Source organism: Antennarius striatus, chromosome 16 (genome assembly GCF_040054535.1).
Source record: "Antennarius striatus isolate MH-2024 chromosome 16, ASM4005453v1, whole genome shotgun sequence".
Lineage (NCBI taxonomy): Eukaryota > Metazoa > Chordata > Actinopteri > Lophiiformes > Antennariidae > Antennarius > Antennarius striatus.
Window position 1 is genome coordinate 7,352,958 of NC_090791.1, and position 22,307 is coordinate 7,375,264.

At 40.4% G+C, this 22,307-nt stretch overlaps 2 protein-coding genes across 3 annotated transcripts; one reads left to right on the forward strand and one right to left on the reverse strand.

The window, feature by feature from the left end:
• Positions 1-317: 317 nt before the first annotated feature.
• Positions 318-12,291, reverse strand: LOC137609878 (aconitate hydratase, mitochondrial-like). Its single transcript, XM_068337220.1, has 18 exons — positions 12,240-12,291; positions 10,635-10,777; positions 10,108-10,366; positions 9,445-9,537; positions 9,098-9,256; positions 8,824-8,974; positions 8,574-8,678; positions 8,401-8,492; positions 7,562-7,667; positions 6,696-6,853; positions 6,503-6,576; positions 6,259-6,370; positions 5,905-6,087; positions 5,584-5,679; positions 4,793-4,984; positions 3,971-4,103; positions 3,570-3,691; positions 318-3,442 (listed from the first exon to the last, which is right to left on the reverse strand). The coding sequence occupies exons 1-18, from the start codon at positions 12,273-12,275 to the stop codon at positions 3,311-3,313; spliced, it is 2,346 nt and encodes a 781-aa protein (XP_068193321.1). The 5' UTR covers positions 12,276-12,291; the 3' UTR covers positions 318-3,310.
• Positions 12,292-13,849: 1,558 nt separating this feature from the next.
• On the forward strand, positions 13,850-21,772 carry LOC137610358 (protein Tob2). 2 transcript variants are annotated; one of them, XM_068337955.1, is made up of 3 exons: positions 13,850-14,087; positions 15,148-15,220; positions 16,813-21,772. In XM_068337955.1, the coding sequence occupies exon 3, from the start codon at positions 17,011-17,013 to the stop codon at positions 18,220-18,222; it is 1,212 nt and encodes a 403-aa protein (XP_068194056.1). In that variant the 5' UTR covers positions 13,850-14,087; positions 15,148-15,220; positions 16,813-17,010; the 3' UTR covers positions 18,223-21,772. The 2 variants fall into 2 exon arrangements, with proteins under 2 accessions (XP_068194056.1, XP_068194055.1); XM_068337954.1 differs by lacking the exon at positions 15,148-15,220 and having other exon boundaries at positions 13,851-14,087.
• Positions 21,773-22,307: the final 535 nt, after the last annotated feature.

A 22,307-nucleotide genomic window follows, 5' to 3' on the forward strand; every position in this document is an offset into this window, starting at 1 on the left:
CTTGCTGTTTAATACATAGTCAATATTATGTCAATCATTTTCAGAGATATTTCAGTCACTATTAATGCTGTAAAGTGGCCTGTGGTGCTAGCGGAGTGTGCTGCCAGGTTTAATTCTTAAATAAGCAAAACTTAAATAGCAAAACTGTGAAATTAACTGGATCTAAAAATTATTCAAAAATTAAATAATTTAAAATTACTAAAATGTATGGAAAATAAAACCTTCCAAACAAAGTTTACCTGATAAGTTTGAGCTTCTAATGTTAAAAAAAAGTGGCTATCACATGATGCATAATTTACCAAGCAAACACAAAAACAGTCCTTTCAGAGTTAATTCTTTATTAATTTATCAGCTACATCTACAATATCACTTTGAATGCTGGAAAAAAAGGTCTGCAAGGCAAATCATCACAATGAGAGCGTCTGCTCATATTCTTTTCTTGTGTGATCTGAATAAATGAAGCACATTTGAAATTTTGATTTTCATACACATCAGAGGAAAGCCACCCAAACAGAGCATACGTCTGCAGTCAGGCATGACACCGCTTAGCGCCTCAAACAATATATTATAGTGTTAGATTACAGCATAAGCAAATTGCTTCACAAGCAGCTGTTTAAAATATGCTCACAGAATAGAAAATAGGATCAAATATAAGGTGTTTCACAAAAACGAATCCTGAAGATCTTGGTGAAAGTTGCACATGATCAAACAGTTTCTGTAATGTCACATGATAATAGCTTATGTTACATTAGAAGATATTATGGGTCATTTCTTTACATCAGGCATCTGTGGCAGGAATTCCGATGAGCAGTGTTAAGTATATTAAAATAAACATGTGAACAGAAAAAATCCTTTTAGAAGTAATTTAATCTGAGTCTGAAAAGATGATTACAATTACAATCATAAATTACACACCTTTCTAGAAACAACACATTGGTTTTTATGATGAAAGCCCAACAGTCACAGACACAATTTAATTTATTCTGTGCTTTCTTCAACCTACAATCCACATTTCACCTGGTTTGTGAAACCATTAGATAACTGGAGCTTTAGTGAGGACCACAGAGGGGAGTCTCTCTCATGACGTCATGTTACAAGAGGGCACAGAGTTAACAACTCTCATTTACACAGGCATCGTACAGTGTGTTACTCTCCCATTTTCTCTCTTTATATATAATGTTTTATAATGTATGTACACACCCTTTTACAAAATGCAACTACATTTATCATATCCTTTTATACACAGGTCCAAAAACTCCAGGACTTTTTAAAACATTGGGGTTTACCTAAGGAACTATAGACATTAAATCAAAGCAGTTTCTTTCAGGGAAAGCAGAATCAAGAACTGACCAACGACAACAAAAAAGCCATGACTTCAAACATTCATAAGCCCACAAGATATAACCAGACTACTCAAGTCGGGTACATATAATATACATTATGGAGAGATTCTTGAATGATTCAAGGGTGATCTTGAAGCTATATTTTCTATTGTCTGAAAACCAAATCATAAGTTTTGAAGATGACAATTTGCATGTCAGTAATACTGAATCACTGACAGCAGATGTATGTATGAATGAGTAAAATGATGAACGGAAGAAAGCAAAGGACACCAAACACTGGTTTTCTAATTCTACAAAGTGCTACGATAGCAGACATCTGGACAGTAGATTGTGTGCAAGTTTGTGTAAGAAGACAACAGATTTTCTCATGCAACAACAGACCAAACCTCAACCTGCAAAAGAACATTAACGTACTCCATTACAGCTACACAAAGCAATGTCACACACCGGCAGCCCCAGATGGCGGTTTGAACTGAAACTTGAACACACAAAAAACAAAATGTTCGAAAACCATAAGACAAGCTCATCTGTGAGGCTTCATACCAAAGGATTTCCTACCGCTACAGACATGCAGAGCTTCACTGCTCATTCCTGATTTCATTTTCTTTGGGAACATCTTTTTTTGTGTTGGTACTTTACACCAGAATAAACATTAAAAAAAATCTTGCCTTCTGCAACTTCCAAGTCTAACAAGACAAACTTGATTCTAGCTGAATTCCCAAAATATGACAGGTTGTGGTTTGTGCTGCACAAAACTGACCAGTGAGAGTATAAATGATGATTGATTGACTGAAAACAGACATCCAACACACACAGAAAATGGGAAAAACGCAGATGGAAAGAAAATGGCAGAGTGAGCAAAAAACAAGAGAATTATTTATTGTGGATTGCTGTCCCAGTCAGACAGAGACAGTCGACCACGCAGGGAAGTTTGTTTTCCAAACTGGGGTGTCATTGCGTGTAAAAAGTCAAAGAGACTGGAAGAAATCATTGGAAGAGAAACAGTACGTGAAGGTTCACTGATGTGTTGGCTGAATGGATTGAAACAGAATGGATGAGTAGAAAATGAATGATGTCAGTTATATTTATTGCAAATGACTGAGGAGTTCCTTCATTTGATGACGGATGAGGAAAATTGTGTGAGAAGGAGGAAACCTGAGTCGACCAGTTTGCTCATTGCAGTTTGGTGGATCAAAAAAAATCATGTGGATGAAAAAATATTCCTTCAGACTGGTCAGAACAGAATGAAGTGGAGGTATACTCATGGGAGTTGAACAACTCAGTGACGCTATTGAGCTGTTTGGATGGAACATGGAAGGTGAGGTATAACAAGAACAACTAGAGTGGTCTGGTTTAGGGGTGAGATTGGAATTTACTAGTTTGAGTTAAATGTTATTATATAATCAGGCTTATATACTGCTGTATACAATAATTAAAGAAAATATGCTGCGAGGGTAACTAACATAATTTTATGATAATGCTTCTCACATGCCTGATTTTACAGGCGGAAGCTCAGAAACTATGGTGATACAAAAACACACAGGGCGATAGAAAAATACAGTTGTGATTCGAATCTGTTGATGCTGCCTATAACAGAGACACACACTGCTAAGCTGTGGTTATTTATAAAAGTGCTTCGATGAAAAATAGTTCTGCCTGTAGACCGAGTGTTTTCACAGCAATTATGTCTGTGAGTGTACTTGCCCATGCTTACATTATGTGTGAGTGTGCATGTGTGTGTATGCATGTGGGTGTGCGCTTTTCATCTGTACAGCGACTTTGTGTTGGGTGAATGTTAATGGTTTCACTGAGAATAACTAAAGCTGACCGTAGAAACTAAAAGTCTGGCCATCATCTAGTCTCCCCTCCTCGTCTCTTCCTCTCTGCTAAACCCCTCTCTAGGCCCACAATCTCTCCAAGGCCCCCCAGCAGCCCCACTAGCTCCTGCCTTCCTCCTCTACCACCAATTACTGGAGCGCCTTCATCCTGTTAAGAGCAGAACCGGCCTGGAACCACTCTATCTGTGTCTCATTGAAGGTGTGATTGAGAGAGATGGACTCTTGGCTGCCATCGCTGTGCTTAATCACTGCAGTCAGAGGCTGGGGGATGACACAGAAGGCAAATAAGATCAAATGTCAATCATTATGCCGTTTTTCTTCATCACAAATGAATGGAAACTAGGCGTTCCTTTGGACCAATGCTTCATTAGAGTACAGGATCACTCACCTTGCCAGGAGCAAAGGATTTCAGCCCAGCAATTGAAATTTTGTCATCAGGGCGAATTCTGTCATAGTCCTGAGGGTTGGAGAACGTCAGAGGCAGGAGGCCCTGCTTCTTCAAGTTAGTTTCTGTGAGGAAGAAAAATAAAGACATATCAGACATAATGACGAGATGCTGCGTCATACCAGACCTCATCATGGACACCAGAGAGGAGTTAAGGTCATGAGTTGACGATTAGAAGCACCAGTTTTCATGATCCACACGCAACTAACACTTAACGTTTTGTATTTAACTGCTGATTTGATCACCTACAAAAAATGACCCTTCTAAATGAAAAGGATGACACATGTATGACACATCTCCAAATGTGACAACAGATTGTTTTTCTCTAATCCTCTGAAACTTGCCGTGGATTCTGGCAAAGCTCTTGACGATGATTGCGCGTCCTCCAAGGTGTCGTGGCTCCAGGGCAGCGTGCTCTCTGCTTGATCCTTCTCCATAGTTCTCATCTCCAACCACCACCCAGTTCTCTCCACTGGCCTGGATCACACCGTTTCAGAGAGGAAAAACAACAACATCAAACTGCTGTCAGGATATAGACAGAACCAACAGATACAATGCTGTAGGAGAAACTGGCATCTTGGAAGCTTATGTTTGGTCTAATGGCACAAGTAAAGAGAAATACTAAATATTTTCTGCCCTTCATTAACCCTGCAAAACACGGAGACACCGGAGGTTGTAAGAAAAATGAAAGATCGTCAGTGTTACTGTGGGTAAAAAAGAACATACTGTTGAGTGTAGACAAAAGACAATGATGTAATTCTGATGATTGGTCACTACAAGGTCTGCCTGGATACTATTTAGTCCAACACAACAGAACTGCAATGAATCCGACCCTCATGAAGGTTGGAATGATTTGACGAGGCTGTTCTAGAGTGAAGTTAATAAAACTGCATGGTTTGGGACTTGTTCTACATTATACCGACTAAAATTTCTGTAATTTTTTTTCTAATCCATTTACCGTACATGAGAGAGGGTGGGGAAGTTGAATAATACAACGAAAGAAAACATCTTTCGGGAACAAAATCGTCCTCTAAAAATTCCATGAAGTCAGGATGTATTGCAGAACTAATAGGCCACATTAGGTTTTTTTTAATAACTAATGTGCTATTTTAGTTGATGCTACGGCTATATGTAAGACATCAACAGTTACCCGTTCTTAGACTCACCTTGTACTGGCGAGCCACATCAGGCACACCTTCATAATCTCCAGTAAGCTGATTCTTGATCTTATTGACGGCATCGTTCTCAATGTTCACCGCACCAATCAGAAGGTTGTTGGAGATGTTGTCCAGGTGACCGCGGAATTTCAGCCAGGGCCCGGCGGCGCTGATGTGGTCAGTGGTGCACTTTCCTTTCACCTAGGAAGACAAGAAAGAAAAGAAACGACAACTTTTTATTTACACGAGATATGTAACATTTATGTCCGAAAAGGATGTGGCCTACGTTTTAAATTTTGTTGATCTGGATGCTTACAATATCACCAGATACTGAAACTAGTGAAATAATTTTATTTAGTCGCCTGTCGATGAAATTTTTGTATTTCAGCCACTCTGATTTTTGTCACTGTCACCAGAAGAGTGTTACAAAGGAAATAGACTGCTCTCCTCTCTGTTGCTTATTCCTGCTTAACCTTATTGCTGACTCATAAGAATATCACAGTGTTGATATTCCGTATTTACCTTCACCAAGGCATCTGTAACTTGGTATGTTTTCCTGCCTGACTTGAGGATTCAGCACGTAGCAAAGAAGAACTGCTTATGTTTAGAAATACAGTAGATCCAAATGAAGGGGCAAAAAAATCTTTTTTTTCTTAATTATGCATAAACTGCATGACAAATTATCATAAAACTGGGAGGAATTGTTGGGCAAGGAAGAGATTACTACATTAAAAAACTTACAAAACTGGCTTATTCTAAGAATACATTTGAGATGCAACTAGTCCTCTATTACTGCTCACCTTGATGAGGATCCTCATGTCCTCCAGGTCTTTTCCATTCCACTTGTCAAAAGGTTCCAGGAGCTGCAAACGGTTGCTGGAGGGGTTCACATTCACCTGGACAGCATCAAATCAGGGTGAGATATAAAAATTTTGTATAGACAGGTTTACTCATTACTCATTTGTGTAAAGAAAAAAGAATTAATCACACTGCTTACTGATTCATCGACTGGCTCAAACTCTTTATGGATTTAATTTTCACCTCAATAAAAGTATGCTAGTTTGTGATATTCTGCTTTTTGAACATCAGGATTAGATGAAAATCACTAAAAAAGGAGTCACCTTGACTGCGCCGCCCTCAGCTGGGGGGTGCTGGTAGGTGTCCTGGCCTGGGTCAAAGTCCCTGGAAGGCAGTTCATCACCTGTCGGGGGTTCAAGCTTGAACTTCTCCCCATTAGGAGCTGTCAGGTAATCAGTCTCCGGGTTGAAGTCGAGGGTTCCAGCGATGGCCAAGGCAGTCACAATCTATAATCATTTACGGTAACAATCAAGCAACGTTAGAAACATCAGAAAACAGAAATAAAAATAACATTTTAAAGTCTTATCTACTGTTTCATTTAAAAGCTACAGTCTATTGATGCCTATGCGCTTGTGATTAACAGTTTCATTTTGTCATGAACATGCAGTATCTCTTGCCTCAGGAGAGGTGACAAACGCATGAGTCGCTGGGTTAGCATCATTCCTGGCAGTGAAGTTTCTGTTAAAGGAGGTGACGATAGTATTCTTCTCTCCTTTCTTCACGTCCTTCCTGAACAAAGTCAAAATATAGAACATGGTAGCCTGATGCTTTTTGTTTTACATACATCAGTCAGATGGGTAATTACAATCAAAGAAACCATGATATGTTCATGTTTTATTCCTTTTTGAATTAGGTTCCTACCTGTCCCACTGCCCAATGCAGGGCCCACAAGCATTGGCCAGCACAATTCCACCAACATCACTCAAAATCTTGGCCTGAAAGATGGGCAAAAAATAGTTTCCTTCATATTACTAACAAAAACAGTTGCATAATTGTCTCTAAAAGCATTAAGAAAAGACCAGGACAAGGACAATGTTGGAATTCTCTGACTCACATATCCATCCCTCTCAATAGTGGCACGGATCTGTTCAGATCCAGGAGTGACTGTGAACTGGGCCTTGCACTTCAGACCTTTATCTAGAGCCTGCTTGGCCAGAGAAGCTGCTCTGCCCATGTCCTCGTAACTGGAGTTGGTACAGCTGCCAATCAAACCTGGAAGTTCAATGTTTGTGAGAGAAAAGAAGAGAAAGAAGAATCTAAAGCATATACTGTATAGTTACTGAGGCAGAATGGACGAATTTGTCTATTTTTAAATCATATTTTGGAAATGAAATTAGACAAAATTAGTTGAAAGGGAGAAAACATAAAATATGTGTCAATGAGGGGCGGCAGTGGCTCAGTGGTAAAGCGGGCGGTAGAGCGGGTCGTCCTATGATTTAAGATCGGCGGTTCGATTCCCGCTCCCGCCCCCCCCAAAAATACCCGGAGGTGAGCTAACAGTGGGAGGTGTCAGCTCATCTCCGGAGCACTGCCGAGGCACCCCTGAGCAAGGTGCCGTCCCCTTTACAAATTGCTCATTTTGAGGCGCACCAAGAAGGAGCTGCCTGCCACTCTACCTCCCCTGCATGCCTACAGGCCCCTTTGTGTGTGTGTGTGATACAGGGGCCTGTACTCACAAATATGTATGCATGCGTTTGTAATCAGTAGCTAGAGTGTGCTGTCTTAATTTCCCTTCGGGGATCAAACCAGTATATAAAATTAAATTTAAAAAAAAATTAGTACTTTTTTTACTAATAATAATCTGAACATATTTGTTTACATCAACAGCTATTAGCTGCAAAAAAAAAAGGAAGAAATATTACACTGAAAGTATTGTATTAAGAATACAAAAAAGAAAGACACTACAGCTGCATCACTGACCAACTTTAACCTCCAGGGGCCAGCCGCTCTTCTTGGCTACAGCTCCGATATCAGACACAGGGTGGGCCAGGTCAGGAGTGAACGGCCCGTTGATGTGGGGCTTCAGCTATTGGAGGACGAGGGAAACAGAAAGCAATGAAGCTCAGGAAGAATGTGATGTGTGACATGTTTTTGTGTGCAATGAAGAATGGCCTCTAAAACTGACAAATTCTATAAGAGGAACACTAATAAGTCCAAAACCCTTCCACCATCATTAGTACACAACACAGATGAAGGAACAGCATGGACTAATTGAGAACATGAAGTGACTGCTACAACAGACTGTAAACAGTAAAAATGTTGTCAGATCATCTCCGGAAGAGCTTTTGCTGAACTCACAGACCTCATCAAACACTATATACACACATGGCACCACGCTTTAGAGTATGACCTGACAAAAGTTTTGAAAAACAGACTGGGGTGCAGCCACAGCATCACTTTATAATATAAGTAGAAGTAATTATGCACTGTAATATAATAACAAAGCCATCACCCTGTGTGGACTACCTGCTTCTACACACTGGAAACCAAGTTAGCTTTTTTCTATGCTTGAATGTGCTATTGTTAGAGTAATGTTAACCTTTATAACTATTAATCATCCAAAGTTCAAACCACAAAAGAAATAAAGGTGATGTTAATGGTTGTAAGAAAATAACATAATTTATTGGATTTGATAGCAGGTCATGGGGAAAAGAAATTAATACATTTAGTGATCATTCGCGTTGGATTAAAATACAACAAAAAATTAGTATGTTGTGTGGAGTTGGGATGTCTTCAATAACGTGATCACCAGGACTCACCTCACTCAAGTTGATCTCTATGACCTGGTCATATTCACATCCACTATCTGGTACCAAGTCCTCTTTGAACTGCTCAGACAATGAGGCAATATCTGAGAGGGAATGAAGCAGGAGACAAGGTTAGAGGTAAAACACAATGAGTTACAACAGAACAGAAATACTCAGAGACTTACCTCCACGACCAGTCTTGTCCAAGTACGTCTTCATGCGATGGTTAAAGGGGAACACAGATGTGGTGGCTCCAATCTCAGCACCCATGTTACAGATAGTGGCCATTCCTGAAGGAAAAACAACATCCCAGGTTAGAATACATTATATCATCCATAAAAAGGATGTACGTATTAATATTATTAACCAAGACACATCATGTTTTCATTCTTTCTTTCTTTAAACAACCTATTTCTCATCCATTGTCATCCTTACCAGTGCAAGAGATAGAGTCGACTCCAGGGCCATGATACTCCACAATAGCCCCAGTGCCACCCTTGACAGTCAAGATGCCAGCCACTTTTAGGATGACATCCTTTGGAGATGTCCAGCCAGACAAGGTTCCTGTCAGCTTCACTCCAATCACCTGATGGATAAACATATACAGGCTTAAACAGAAAGAAGAAATAAACAGGGGGTTTTGGAGACATTTGGTGGTTTAAACAAAAACTTGAACACATTTACAAGATGTCAGATGATGAGAACTCACATTAGGACACTTGAGTTCCCAAGGGATTCCAGCCATGACATCCACAGCATCGGCTCCTCCAACACCAATACAGATGCCACCTAGGCCACCACCATTTGGAGTGTGGGAGTCTGTTCCAATCAGCAACACTCCAGGATAGGCGTAATTCTCCAGTATGATCTGCCCGAAGTAAATTCATAGACAGACACATATTTTTAACTGTGTATTTAAAATGTCTTTTGTTTCTCAAGGCATTAGACAAGAAGCAATAGCAACTACATCCAGATGCATTCATCAATCTGTGGCACAAAACAGCATTTATGAGTATTTGAAAAGTCATAGCATTCTGATTCAGTAAAACAGTGTACCTGATGGATGATGCCTGATCCTGGTTTCCAGAATCCAACTCCATACTTGGCACCAGCAGTAGCAAGAAAGTTGTACACTTCCTCGTTTACATCCTGCAATTAAGAACCATTTTGAAAAGAGGTAGAGAGTTCTGATAACAATAAATATCAGGATATAAGAGAATCTCTCATGTCTAGATATGACAATAAACACCTAATTCTAAATGTTGCTATTCAACCTGACATCCAGGCATGTGGTCACCGAGATAATTTGATCAAACCATTAGATCTGAATCAGACTCAGCTGAGAACACAATAGAAAACTGTTTTTTAGCTGCTGCCTCCACAAACACACAAATCCTTAAATAATGCTCAAACAATGTTAAACTGTTCGATTCTTGCCTGAAATTTCCATCCACTTGACAAAAAAAATGTTTAAAATGCTGAAGCATTTTGAAAACACTCTTAGTAAATTCATGAACAATACATCGTACAGTTGGTTTAAAATACACAACATACCTGGACTACATTTTCAGAATATAATTTCACTGCATAAGCTTTAACCAAACTTACACAGGAGCCTATCTCTAACTGTCATGCCAACATAGTGATAAATCTGAAGTTAGCATCAGATGCATGGTTTGTAAATGACGCTCCATCCGTTCTCCCTCTGTCTGCTCTCACCTTAGCCCTCTGCAGGTCCTGAGCCCCACCGATCTGAGCTTCTATAAGGTGATCACAGTGGATAGTGGAGGGAACCGCCACCTTGGGGAGACCGCTGCTGATAAACTGAAGCATTGCCATCTGGGCAGTAGCATCCTGCATGGCCACACGGTCTGGTCGCAGGCGCAGGTACGTGCGACCACGGTCGATCTCTTGTCCTACTGGATCATCCAAGTGACCATAAACAACCTTCTCTGAAAGAGTCAGAGGCCTGCCAAGCCTGGTGGGGAGGATTTTTGTATTATAGGGCTTGTAGAGCCAAACATCTCATCAATGTGCTTAAACATGTCTTAGAATTTATATCTTTTTACATGTTCTTGCTGTGATCACATTAATACTTCAAATGAGGAATTAACTGTGTTGTGTCTGTTCTCAAGAATCATGGAAAAGCCCTGAACACCAAAAGCAGCAATAACATATGTCTAAATAATAAAGTAATCAGCAACTATGTTATGATCACGTCTATCTTTGAGAGGGTGAGTGCTGACCTCCTGCGCACAATGTTGATGTTCTCATGCATCTTCTCATAGTTAACGCTGGAGTCTGGCTCAAAGTGGCTCATGGCCACCTTGGCTTTGGCACTGAAGGTTGCAGAGACATGAAGTCTTCTTGCCCTGGTTCCAAGGGCCAGCTGAAGCAGAGGAGTGCAAGATAAAATCATAAGTATGGTTTTACTTCACAGCTTAAGTGTAGCAACACATTACGTTTTGAGCTTTAGTGTAATTACATAGAAGAAAAACAGTGGATTGCCACACAAATAGCATTATTTAAAACAATATCTGTTAAAAAATAGCAAACAAATCCCAACAGTGATCTTACACAGTTAAGATTTTGTGAAAATGCTATGCAACCTTCCAGAAACAAACACTGTAACTACATATAATAAAAAAGCACTGAGGAAATGTTCATTATTACATTATTGTACTTTAGGTCCGCAATGTACAACTGTACTCTGTAGTGAAACACATTTTAATACGGATACTATTTCAAGTTTTGGATTCATTCAACATTTCCCTCTATTGTTATCGACGACATGCATACACAAACAATGCCACTACCAAGTGTAAAAATAAAGCAAATGAGCAGTGTTAAACAGGTTAGGTGTAAAAAAAAAAAAAAAGAGGAGATAATAGTGGAATAATAATAATAATAAAGGAGGGGAAATTTTATGCTTCTTGTAGTTCCATGAAATTTTGATTTTTGGGTGCTTACATTGACCAGCTTATCCTTTTCATCAATAACTTCATCTATTCATACAAATTGTGCTCAGCTGCGTGTAAACATTTGAACAGGCCTTAAAAGCAATATTACTTTGGCTATTACAAGATTATTATCATTATTGTGCTCTTAAATTACATGTGATATAAAATAGCTTATGTGAATCAATTGTTGTGATGTTGATTTAGACAAGGAATAAAATAACAAAAATATAATAATAAAAATAATAAAAATAAAATAACTAAACACCAAGAAAAGCCATATTTAATGCAGCTAAATACAAAACAGAGCAGTTGTGTATTTAGCTGCGACAATCAACAGCTGCGAATTACTTAAATAGTCAGCAGACATGTTTGTGTTGACATCCATGTGTAAACAACTCCCAACCGAAGGCCCAGTGCAACTCATAACAAACATATATCGTGTAATTTGATCATATTTCCCGCACAAAGCAACAAACGCTGTGCAGTGCGTCAATCACAGCTGTTGGGACTGGGGTGACATGAAGTGCGCATTAAGACAACTCTGTAACCTTGCGATCACCTTGCAAACATCAGGTCGCCATGAACCCTTTACTATCACTGTTCACTTGGCTCTAACTAAAGTCGATACAGCTCTCAACAATATCACGATAACATCATGCACTGCTGTGATGTCGGACGCGGGTTTTAACCGTTACGCTGCGTCGCAGGCAAGAGTCAAACAGGGACACTGTGACCTGACTGAAAGCAGCTCGGATTCTACTTCAGATTCCGGCGCTGACGTCGTGAAGCGATGACGACAGACTGCAGGGGAGACCGCATCTCTGCTCACTCATACACTCCACAGAGAAGTAGTTTAAACAGCTTTAAAATATAAATAAAACGTTTTCTTACCCGTAACCTACTGACAGTCAAACAGTAGGACGCCATTTTGTTCACTGACAAAGATGATTGTCGCCCAAATGTGACGTCATCGAAAAGAGACAGATATTTTACTTTTGTTGTGTTGTAGTGGTTATACGGCGCTTCTAGTAATATTGTTAGCTTTTTTTTTTTAACTTACTTTCACCATTTTTATTAAATTAACAAACTAAATGAATTATATAAAATAGTTAGCTATTTAAAATATACACAACAATGTTTTTATCCAGCAATGACTCTGGCACAGTATCATTAATTTGGGCATTTAATCAAAGTGAAATGTATTGCAGATACTAGCATATTTATACTTATGTAACTTAATCCAGTTGTTGTAGTGGTTGTTGGGGGGGGGGGTTGTTTTTTTACAGAGTAGCAGTTTTACCTTGTTAATGATCCTTCAACTACTGAAAATATGCTATGTACGTATATAATATATGACACAAAATCACTTAAAATACGATATATAATAAAAGTGTACATTTTTAACTGCTAATGCAAAATTGGACACAATTTACATTAAAAAAAACAGTACTGACAGTAAACACTGAAGTAAACAAAAGAATTTGTTTCTGCAGTTTTTATAACTTTACTCTATATATCACTCTGTTTCTTTGTAAAGCTTGAAAATATTATCTGAATGAAAATTATAGTTACAATGAGTACCAATAATTAATTTGTGACTCAAAGTACCTTGCTTTACACATTACAAAGAGAGATTTCAAATGAAATTGATGAAAAGAAATTAACATGCACGCAGTTAAAAACGTCGATTCATTTTGCTGATCTAAAATCTAAGGCTTGTGGATGTGAGGATGTTTGTTACATTTCAAAATGTTTCTTACACACACACACACACACACACACACACACACACACACACACACACACACACACACACACACACACACACACACACACACACACACACATCAAAGAGCAAATCAAAGAGAAAACTGCATAATCTACAATATTTGTGTACACTGGCTGAATACAAATATGTCTTGTTATATCATCCTAGTTTTGTCGACCGTCATTTGGTGGTTAAAACATCACTTCCTATAAGCCCTAGGTGAAAGTCGGTTGCTTCACGGACGGAACTGATGCTGCAGCCCAATTATCTCTGGGTCCTCCCCAATCTCAGCCAATAGAAACTCTGTTGCTATCACCACTTGTATTTTTAGCAAATGGTTCAGCGCCATTAGGAACTATAAATATCCCTCCGCAAATTAAACTAGAGTCTTTGTGGGTAAACTTACGTCTTGTGTAATCGACAAAATTACCCGACAATTTTCTTTTTAATTTACAGTTTTGTAGTGATGTATCGCTAAATGCCATACTGATTTTTAGCGGGATTATTTTATTTTATTTTAAATAATTTATTTAGGTTAATGTTAGGTTAATATCTACAGAACATATTTTCCATGGAGATGAAGAAAATTATGTTTCGGCCGAAGAAGCTAAACGTAAATTAGCTTTATGTAGAACACATTATTAGTAAAGCACGAGCCACGGTAACGTGAAGAAAGTAGGCCCTGTCGTCACGGGCGTGTGGGCGAGTCACACTGTATAAATACGCCGGGTTGTCAAACAGTAAAGTTTCTCTGGACCCTCCAAGCGAAGTGTCAGCTGAAGACAGACTGGGGAACACTCCACCATCTAAGACTTGGGGCAGCAGTTAGAAAAAAAGAGAAAGCAAAGATAATGTGACAAAATATTAGCTGGTCCACATCTGCACGAACGTCTCGAATCTAAAATCCGAAATAATACAAGGGAATTAAAACGTCAAGGCGGAGTACAAGTCAAGCTAGTGAACCAATAACGGTAGGTGAAGAATTAAATGTCAGCCATGGCTATGTAAATGGTTATTTTACTTCAAATATCCTCATAGGTGACGACAGTATTTTACAGCGTGTCGGTATTTGTTTTTCCAGAAGCTTTTTCTATCCAAAATACGATGACCGTCATGAAGGACTATAAATCGGTTCGGTATAAATATTGGTATATACTGTATGCTTGCTTTTGTCTGGCTTTTGTATTCGCTAAAACATGGTTGTAATAAAAGCTGTCCAGCTGTCACCTTTATTTTCGCTTTCATTTGTCTTTGGAAGCGAGTTTCATGCTAAGAAGGGAGACCTCGATGCACATACTCGGTCGATATCGCCACCTAATTAGATTTTTTAAAATTGATTCACAGCTCCAATTTGACAAAAGAGAGATGTTTACGCTTACATTTGAAATCAACCACCGAATCATTTTAATCCAGGGTGCTTTTCGTTTTCCGTGCTTTTCGGCTGGCATATGGCTGTAATCCCCAGGTAGACCCTGCTGGTAGTTACACACGCTAACCTGGTGGATATTTCTCTCCAGTAATTCATTTTTCACCGTTATTGTATGGCTTTCATTTTAATATTGCAAATAAAATACGTCTACAATTATATCTTCAATTCAATGTTGTCAAATCTGAATATCAGTAACAGAAAAGCACAATATTTATTCCCCATTAAGGCTTAAGGTGTGGTGACCACTTACATGCAGTTAGGCCTTTATGCATGTTAGTCTAAACCGTCATTATTTTACTGCAAATGAGGCTTTTGCTTTCATACATCTGAACTTCATGCAGGATCACCGTAGTTCTGCTCCTGTGTGCTTCACAGGACACACAACTAAACATTTGCTGCACTGAGTGCATGTAAACAAAAATGGCAGTAATCATCCTGCTTGTTTATTTCTGACCCACAAAAGAGATTTTTAAATTGAATCAAGTTGTGTTAAGACTCGCACAAAATATGCAGGTTAACATCATCTGAACATAAAAGATTTAGATGTTTTAATTATGAGATTGCACGCTGTGGTTTATATTTCAAGCCCTTTGTTGTGACAGATCTGCACACGAACTGGTTTATTCCTCCTTCGTCATTGGATGACATTGGATCTGGGGTATTTTATGATGAGAGGTATGAAATGCAATAAATACTGTAGGTGAGGTGTGTTGTGTGTGTGTGTGTGTGTGTGTGTGTGTGTGTGTGTGTGTGTGTGTGTGTGTGTGTGTGTGTGTGTGTGTTCATGTGTGCTCAAGGTTTTCAGTGATGGCTGTTGCGAGTGATGCACTGGCAGTTCAGAGATCCTTTTCAACAGTCACCAAAACTAATATTTCTCGCACTGGTGAGATATTTGCACTATAGTGATGCATAATGCAGTCCTATTTATAGCCCATTCCAACCAACCCCCCCAATGTATTCTGCAATGTCATGTTTCTTTACCTGATGTAGGAAACGTGACTCATTTTGAACTGTCACTCTATGTAGCTTTATCTGTAATAACGTTGGAACTGTGTTCATGCGGAGGCATCTTTCTAATCTTGGCTGAATCCCCATCTGGTAGAGAAGTGAATGTGAGTGAATTGTTTGTGTGCGCGTATTGGGGGAGGGGTGATTGTGCGCACTGCATGGTGGGAAATGGTGTTCAGCGTAGTCAAATAATTGTCCTTCCATTTTATACTTCTTTCTGTGTAAGTCTTGTGGTGTTGTTTTACCTTTTGCATGCAATCTTTAGCTCTGTGTGACTCTGCATGGTGATGAATGGAGTGTAACTGTGTTACAGCATTAAACAGGAGGCACTCCATGGGATCAAATTCAGATTAGAAAGGATTTATGCCACCCACTACACAGCATCTGCTATATCCATCACTGCATCCTGCACAAACCAAAAATCTCATGTTCATGATTTCTGACTGTTTCTGGATAGGACGTGTGGTTTCTGTGCAGGCTGTTTACCTCATAACAAACAAGAGTGAGGATTCAGATAAACTGACAATATCCTCATATCTCAAATAAACACCCATCTAACAAAAAAAGTGCATATTATGAAAATAATGATTTAAATCAATATTCATTCAGAAGATATTTTGAATAAACCGTTCTGCACCGATCTAGCAATGTTTATTTCATGACGATACATTTCTGACATTTCTGTGCGTGAGGTTTTTATCATGTTTGTAATTGTTCAAATAATTTACAATTAACTAATATACATGTTTCAATGTTTTCATGCTGTCAGAATAAAGGAAAAATATAAAACTAGAATGCACTCAGACTCCACACCTCTGCCAAGAATTCCTGTTAAGTCACCCAAGCTTGATCCAAAATAAGTTAGTGCCCTGTCTCACATTGTTAAGGAATGTGAGAAAAATCCAAACCAAAATTCAATTTGTTCTCTGCTGACTGGAGACTCATCCGCCCACCAGCTTATGTAGGAATCCCTTCAGGAGGTTTGGTGTAATCTTGCAGACAAGCAAACAAAGAGACGCAGGTGCTAACATACAGTAAGCTCCCAAGCAAAGGTTAAAAAAGTTGAGTGATACATATTTTTATGTCGCTTTTTATTTATGTTGGCATTCTCCAGGCTTTAAATGTCTGTATGATTGTGGTTTTCTGTCGACGTATAAACATATCTTCTCCTGTTTGCTGTTTATCTACCATTTTCTAGAGTCAGATCTTACTCTTGTTCTGTCCAGATTAAATGTCAATTTTCTTGTTCTTCTTCACAGTTGGGACCTGAAACCGCTCCTATTTCTCACGACAAAGGAAACCTACAACCTGCTGCCCCTGCCTTCAACGTGCCTTTACCATGGTGACACTAAAAGAATCACACACTTTACAGTAAGCCAGTATTACAGTCGCATCCCCTCGCTTTCAGTATCAACTCGATCAATTTGCTTCCGCAACGAAGCCGACCTGGTGCAGACATGCATCTAGAAGTTAAGGTTGCCCTCAACTTCATTGTGTCCTACCTGTACAACAAGCTGCCTCGACGTAGAGCTGACCTCTTCGGTGAAGAGCTGGAGAGAATACTAGTGTCTCGTTTTGATGGTCACTGGTACCCTGAATCCCCTCTCAGAGGTTCCGCCTTCCGCTGCATTCATCTCGGAGCGCCGAGGGATCCTGTGGTTGAGTTGGCCGCCAAGAGAAGTGGGCTTGACACGGAGGAAGTACGTGCAAATGTCCCTGCAGAGCTCAGTGTGTGGATTGACCCTTATGAGGTGTCCTACCAAATTGGAGAAAAGGGGGCAGTGAAGGTTCTGTACCTGGAGGACCCTCCAGGTCTCGGCTGTGACGGCGAAAGGGCCGAAGGAGGGATCAGAGAAGGTAAAGGAGATCCAGAGGCAGAGGAGGCCAAGAGTGTGGGCTTCAACCCAGATGCTCAGGTGTTTGTGCCCATTGGAAGCCAAGCATCTCCTGCCCTCATGTCGTCGCTGTCCAGCTCTCCCACACCTCTTTCTGCCCAGTCATGCCCCGGGCTCTTCAGTTACCCCAGCTCCAGCACACCCACTGACCCCGCTGCCCACTCCTCCAACACCTCTACCCCATCTCCTCCCAGCAGTGGGTTACCCTACCTGTCCACTCAGCAACCGTCCTCCGCTCTCCCTTCCGCCCGTCCTCAGCCCATCACCTTCACCACCGCCAGCTTCGCTGCCACCAAATTCGGCTCAACCAAGATGAAGAAGTGCAGCGGGGCGGGGGCGACGGCTGGCTCCGCTGTGGTCATCCCACCCACCCAGAGAATGCTCTCCCGCTCTCCTACCACCATCTCCGCACCAGAGCTGCTCAAGCACAAACCCCTGTCCCTCTCCTTGCACTCCCTCGGAGGCCCCATCGCCAGCCAGCTCTCCCCCAACGCCAAAGAGTTCGTCTACCCAGGATCCCCGGGCCCACTTTACTTCGAAGCTGACGCCCAACCCCTGCAGCCTCACGCGAGCCCATTCCAGACCCCCCATGCTGTCAACGCCCATCCATCCTTCGACCCCTTCGCCAGCCCCCCTCCTGCTCCGAGCGTGGGCATCATCGGCAGCAACGGAGGAATCCCCTACATGGAGAAGCCGCCGTTCGTGGAGGGTTTAGCCAGCTACAACCTGCAGTACCCGAGCCAGTCCTTCCAGCCTGTGGTGCTGGCCAACTGAAGTGTTGTAGGATGAGATGGTTAGAAGGCAGCGATGCCCAAGATTTTTTCTTTATCCCAATTTTTCTAACAAGTTGTTCCAATACTAATGCAAGTATAGAATTTTACTACACAAATTTAAAATGCCAATTAAATGAATAGTTCATTCAAGTGAATTGTTTTGTTCATCCTGCCCTCTTTTTCCAATGCTGTTCATGTTCGGTGTGTACGACAGGGGTGGATGGGGCGAGTTCCTTTCTGCCTTGGCCGTTGCCAATAAGTTCTGTGTTAAATAATTTGCATTTAATGTTATTTTGAGGGAAGTTTTGTCTTTACTTCATTTTTAAAGTACAGGCTCTTGCATAGCTTCATTTTGCACGGTGCTGTTGTTCTGCTAGAAAGGACCTCTCCCAAGTCCTGCAGAGAATGACGGCCGTGGAAAACTCAGCACTTTGCTCTGCAATCTGCTCTGCCCTACTTGCCACAAATACAGATTGGGGGTGGGATGGGGATGGAGGGTGGGGGGAGACTCTGCTGTCTCTGTGTGTAGTTGTCTTCTGTTTTGTTGTAGCTCAACGTTAAAATATCTGTTGGTGTAGTGTGCTCATTACCCTTGAAATGTACCCGTTCAAGAGCATATTCTGACATTGTTGTGGTCGCCGCTTGTGTATTGGAAGCAGTTAATCGTCAGCTGGAACGTGAGCATGATGTGGGTCCAAATGAAATGAGAGCAGCGGAGGGAGCAGAGGGTAAGCATTGGGGTGTTAAGGGAGTGATGTACTAGAATGTATTGTACCTGTCAGGGGACTTTGCGGCTGGGAAGGTCAGGGAAACCTTGGAGAATGTGATAAGCAAGTCAGCCTTTGCATTTTAAAACAATAACTATGTGTGAACACCTTATTTCTACATGAGGATTTAAGTGAAGCACATTCAAAAAGAACGCACATGCACACACAGAAACGTGTCCATGCCCACAATTACAGTCGGCCGTGTTTGTGAAGGTGAACAGGCAGAGGGGGGAGGGGATGCAGCAGTTAAGCAGTAGGGATCGTGATAAATGGTTTAGCATGACTTTGACTCTGAAGACGAGGTTTTCCTGTGCTGTGGAAGGAGGAAAAGTGATGGGATCGAAGGGAAGACGTTAAGAAAATGAATAGAATCAGCGCGAGGGTTCTGTTTCCTCAGCGGCATCCTGGCTGTATCGCCTTAGAGCACGACGCTTTTAAACCCAGAGCACGTTTCTAGTGAGAATAAATGGTCCTGAAGCCAAGCACTCACGCCATTCTCTCCATCCTCTTGAAATTCTTCAGCTATCGCTGTTTGTCTAGCCTTTAACGAAAACAGAATATACAAAAACAGAATATACATGCATTTCAGGTTCGTCCATCTCTTGAAATGTTGGAAATATACAAAGATGAATGTCCTTTATTGGTGAGTGATGTTTGATGATGGTCAGATCTCTGGAAGGCTGTGGTTTTAAAATATAGTTTGTTTACCAGTCAGGTTCATGGGGTTGTTTGTTAGCCACTGCAGGTGAGAGTAACTCCCAGAATTCCATTGGAGATTCCCAGTATTTTGACTGCTGGGTTCCTGATGCCACATGTCGCCTACAGATATGAGGGTTGATTCCCCACCACCACCACCCTCCCACCCCCCTCCCCTGGTCAGATAGCAGCACATTTTATTCATGAGATGCTTTAGAGATTCAAACAGAAGCTCCATCTGTATTCTCATGCTCCACACTGAGGAAATGCCGTCTGTACTTTCCATTTCCGTGAAGCATTACAAGATTTGTACCGTAAATGTTTTTGTATAAGATGAAACGAGGACACTTGACCCTTTGCTCACACTGGTTTTTGCAATGTGACAGTTTGTCAAATGCATGAAAGAGTTTTCTTTTTCATTTTCTGGGTGGGGAAATTAACTTTTTCTGTAAATCTTATGATTGTAAGGAAAAAAACGCATTTATACATTTGTTTTGTAATTTATTTATAATATTTCTATATTTTTGTTTTTGCAAATGATCACTTACATTTGTATGAGTAAGACACGACAAGTCCAGGAATATAAATATATATATAAAGTTCATATGTTCAGATTCTTTCTTTAGTTTCTTACATGCTGAGGTTATTTTTTCAAAAAAATAACATGAATATATGCAAACTGAGACAAAAATAAAGATGTACAGAAGTATTGAATGTGTATTGTTCCTTGTATAGGATTTGTCTAATGAGACGGGTAAATGTATTGATTCTACTGGTTGGATTTGAAGTTCATGTGAATGTTTACAGTGGGTTTGTGTAGGAAAAGATGGCTGATCACTTTCTCTGTGCTCCCAAGGCAGTCTGACAATTACTCCCACAGGCAGTAAAAATCTAAACCAAAAATGTCCACATTAGTTTCTTATTTTTAGGGCAGTGACCTGCTTCTTTGTGTGAATTCACTGAATATTGTGTGGCCACCAACCCTCTTCACCTTTTCTTTAAAAAAAAAGTCATTTTCCCTCCTTTTTTCAACAAACTATTACAGTTCTTTAAATATATAGACGTTTACCTTTTTATAAGAACAAAGTGTCTGACCCACCTCATTCTAGTCACTGATTATTTTCTACCCATCAGTCTTGACGTTTTGGTCCTGATGCTATAGCCATATACCAGACTGTCTTTGCTTACACAGATGCTCACCTTTCTGTGGTCCAACATAATGCCATAATTTAAATTACCCTTAAGGCTTCAAGGGGTTACTACCTCGCTGCACCCTGGAAAGAAATCCAATACATCCCTTCAAACGGAACCGTGTTACAGCAGGTTTGGAAGGGCGATGGGAAATGAATGTGACTGATCTGTTGTCAGTCAACCCTGTTTGAGATGGCCTGTAGAAACTGGGGAAAACGGTCCCATTTTATTTCGGTTTTCAACATCTTGGTCTCATGCATGTTGAAAAATGTCCAAGGAACTCTTTTGTCAGCCACTCTAGCACAAACTAGGAGTGTCATTCCCTTTCACACAATTCTGACTCTGAATGGGAAATCAGTTTACAAAGGTTAGTTAAAGCTGGTTTTCCCTCGTTGTAACAATAAATACTAGTCTATTTTCTCCCATAAGAACAAATGAGCGTTCCAAACACTCAAGGAATCCACACAGACTATTCTCCAATCAGGGTTGAACAGTGAGGAAAAACAAGAATTTTGTATCCTGATGTCCTTTGCTTATATTATTAACATGTTAGTTTTATTTTGCACTTTGGAATATTTCATTGACATAAAAGTTTATTTTCTATGTAAAATTTAACATTTAAGAGTAAAATAGATATAAAGTTCGGATGATGTATAAATATAGTGCTTTCTTTCCTGCCTGTATTTTATTTTCCTATTTTGTATCTGATCTGTACACCCAGTAGATGTATAATGAATCTTTCACTACTGAAATGCAATGACCTGTTTTCTGTGCTGCCCCTCGGGAATGGGGAGTTACTACTGCAGTTTCTTATTGTATTAGATTCTTTTTTTAAGTTTGTAATAAAAGAAAACAGATTGACAAAATGAGCATGGAAAATAAAGTAATTGTTTCGACCTCATTGTTTTGTAGAGCCATGAAACGTCCTGTGGGGGGTAAAAAAAAAAGCTGACATGGAGCTGACTCTGACTCCCTCTCTCCTGGTGACCGTGACTCATGTTCTTTGAGAGCCGAGCATATTGCAGATCAAAGATGATGACAACTCTGACTGAAATGCGGGTGCGGTATCTCCTCTTATTGCAGTAAACAAACTCAAATGTTGTTTGATCAATAATTCAAAACTAAGATGAAATTCTCAAAATGGTGAGACAGATTGCTGCTTGCCACCCATCCCAGCTGAGTTACTTAATGTTTCATCATCCGGCAGCACTCGGTCAGCTCGGATGCTGCCAGCTATAAGGCTCGGCTCTCCGATAGGAGCACGCTGCTGTCCTATAGTAACACAGTGGTGTAACATTAACATGCATGGCTGGGCTTCTCCTTGGCTCTCCTTTATCTTCACATCTTCATCGCCCACTCACTGCATCCAATCCCCCTCCCTCCCTTCCTCGGCTCCTTCACTTCCTCACTTTCATTTGTCCATCTTCCAAAC

Coding starts and splice junctions, on each gene's coding strand:
- LOC137610358 (XM_068337955.1), top strand. CDS start 17,011: ATGCATCTAGAAGTTAAGGTTGCCCTCAACTTCATTGTGTCCTACCTG.
- LOC137609878 (XM_068337220.1), bottom strand. CDS start 12,275: ATGGCGTCCTACTGTTTGACTGTCAGTAGGTTACGG. Junction 7,668..8,400: donor TAGAGATCAACTTGAGTGAG/GTGAGTCCTGGT, acceptor GTCCTCCAATAG/CTGAAGCCCCACATCAACGG. Junction 6,577..6,695: donor CTATTGAGAGGGATGGATAT/GTGAGTCAGAGA, acceptor CCCATCTTTCAG/GCCAAGATTTTGAGTGATGT.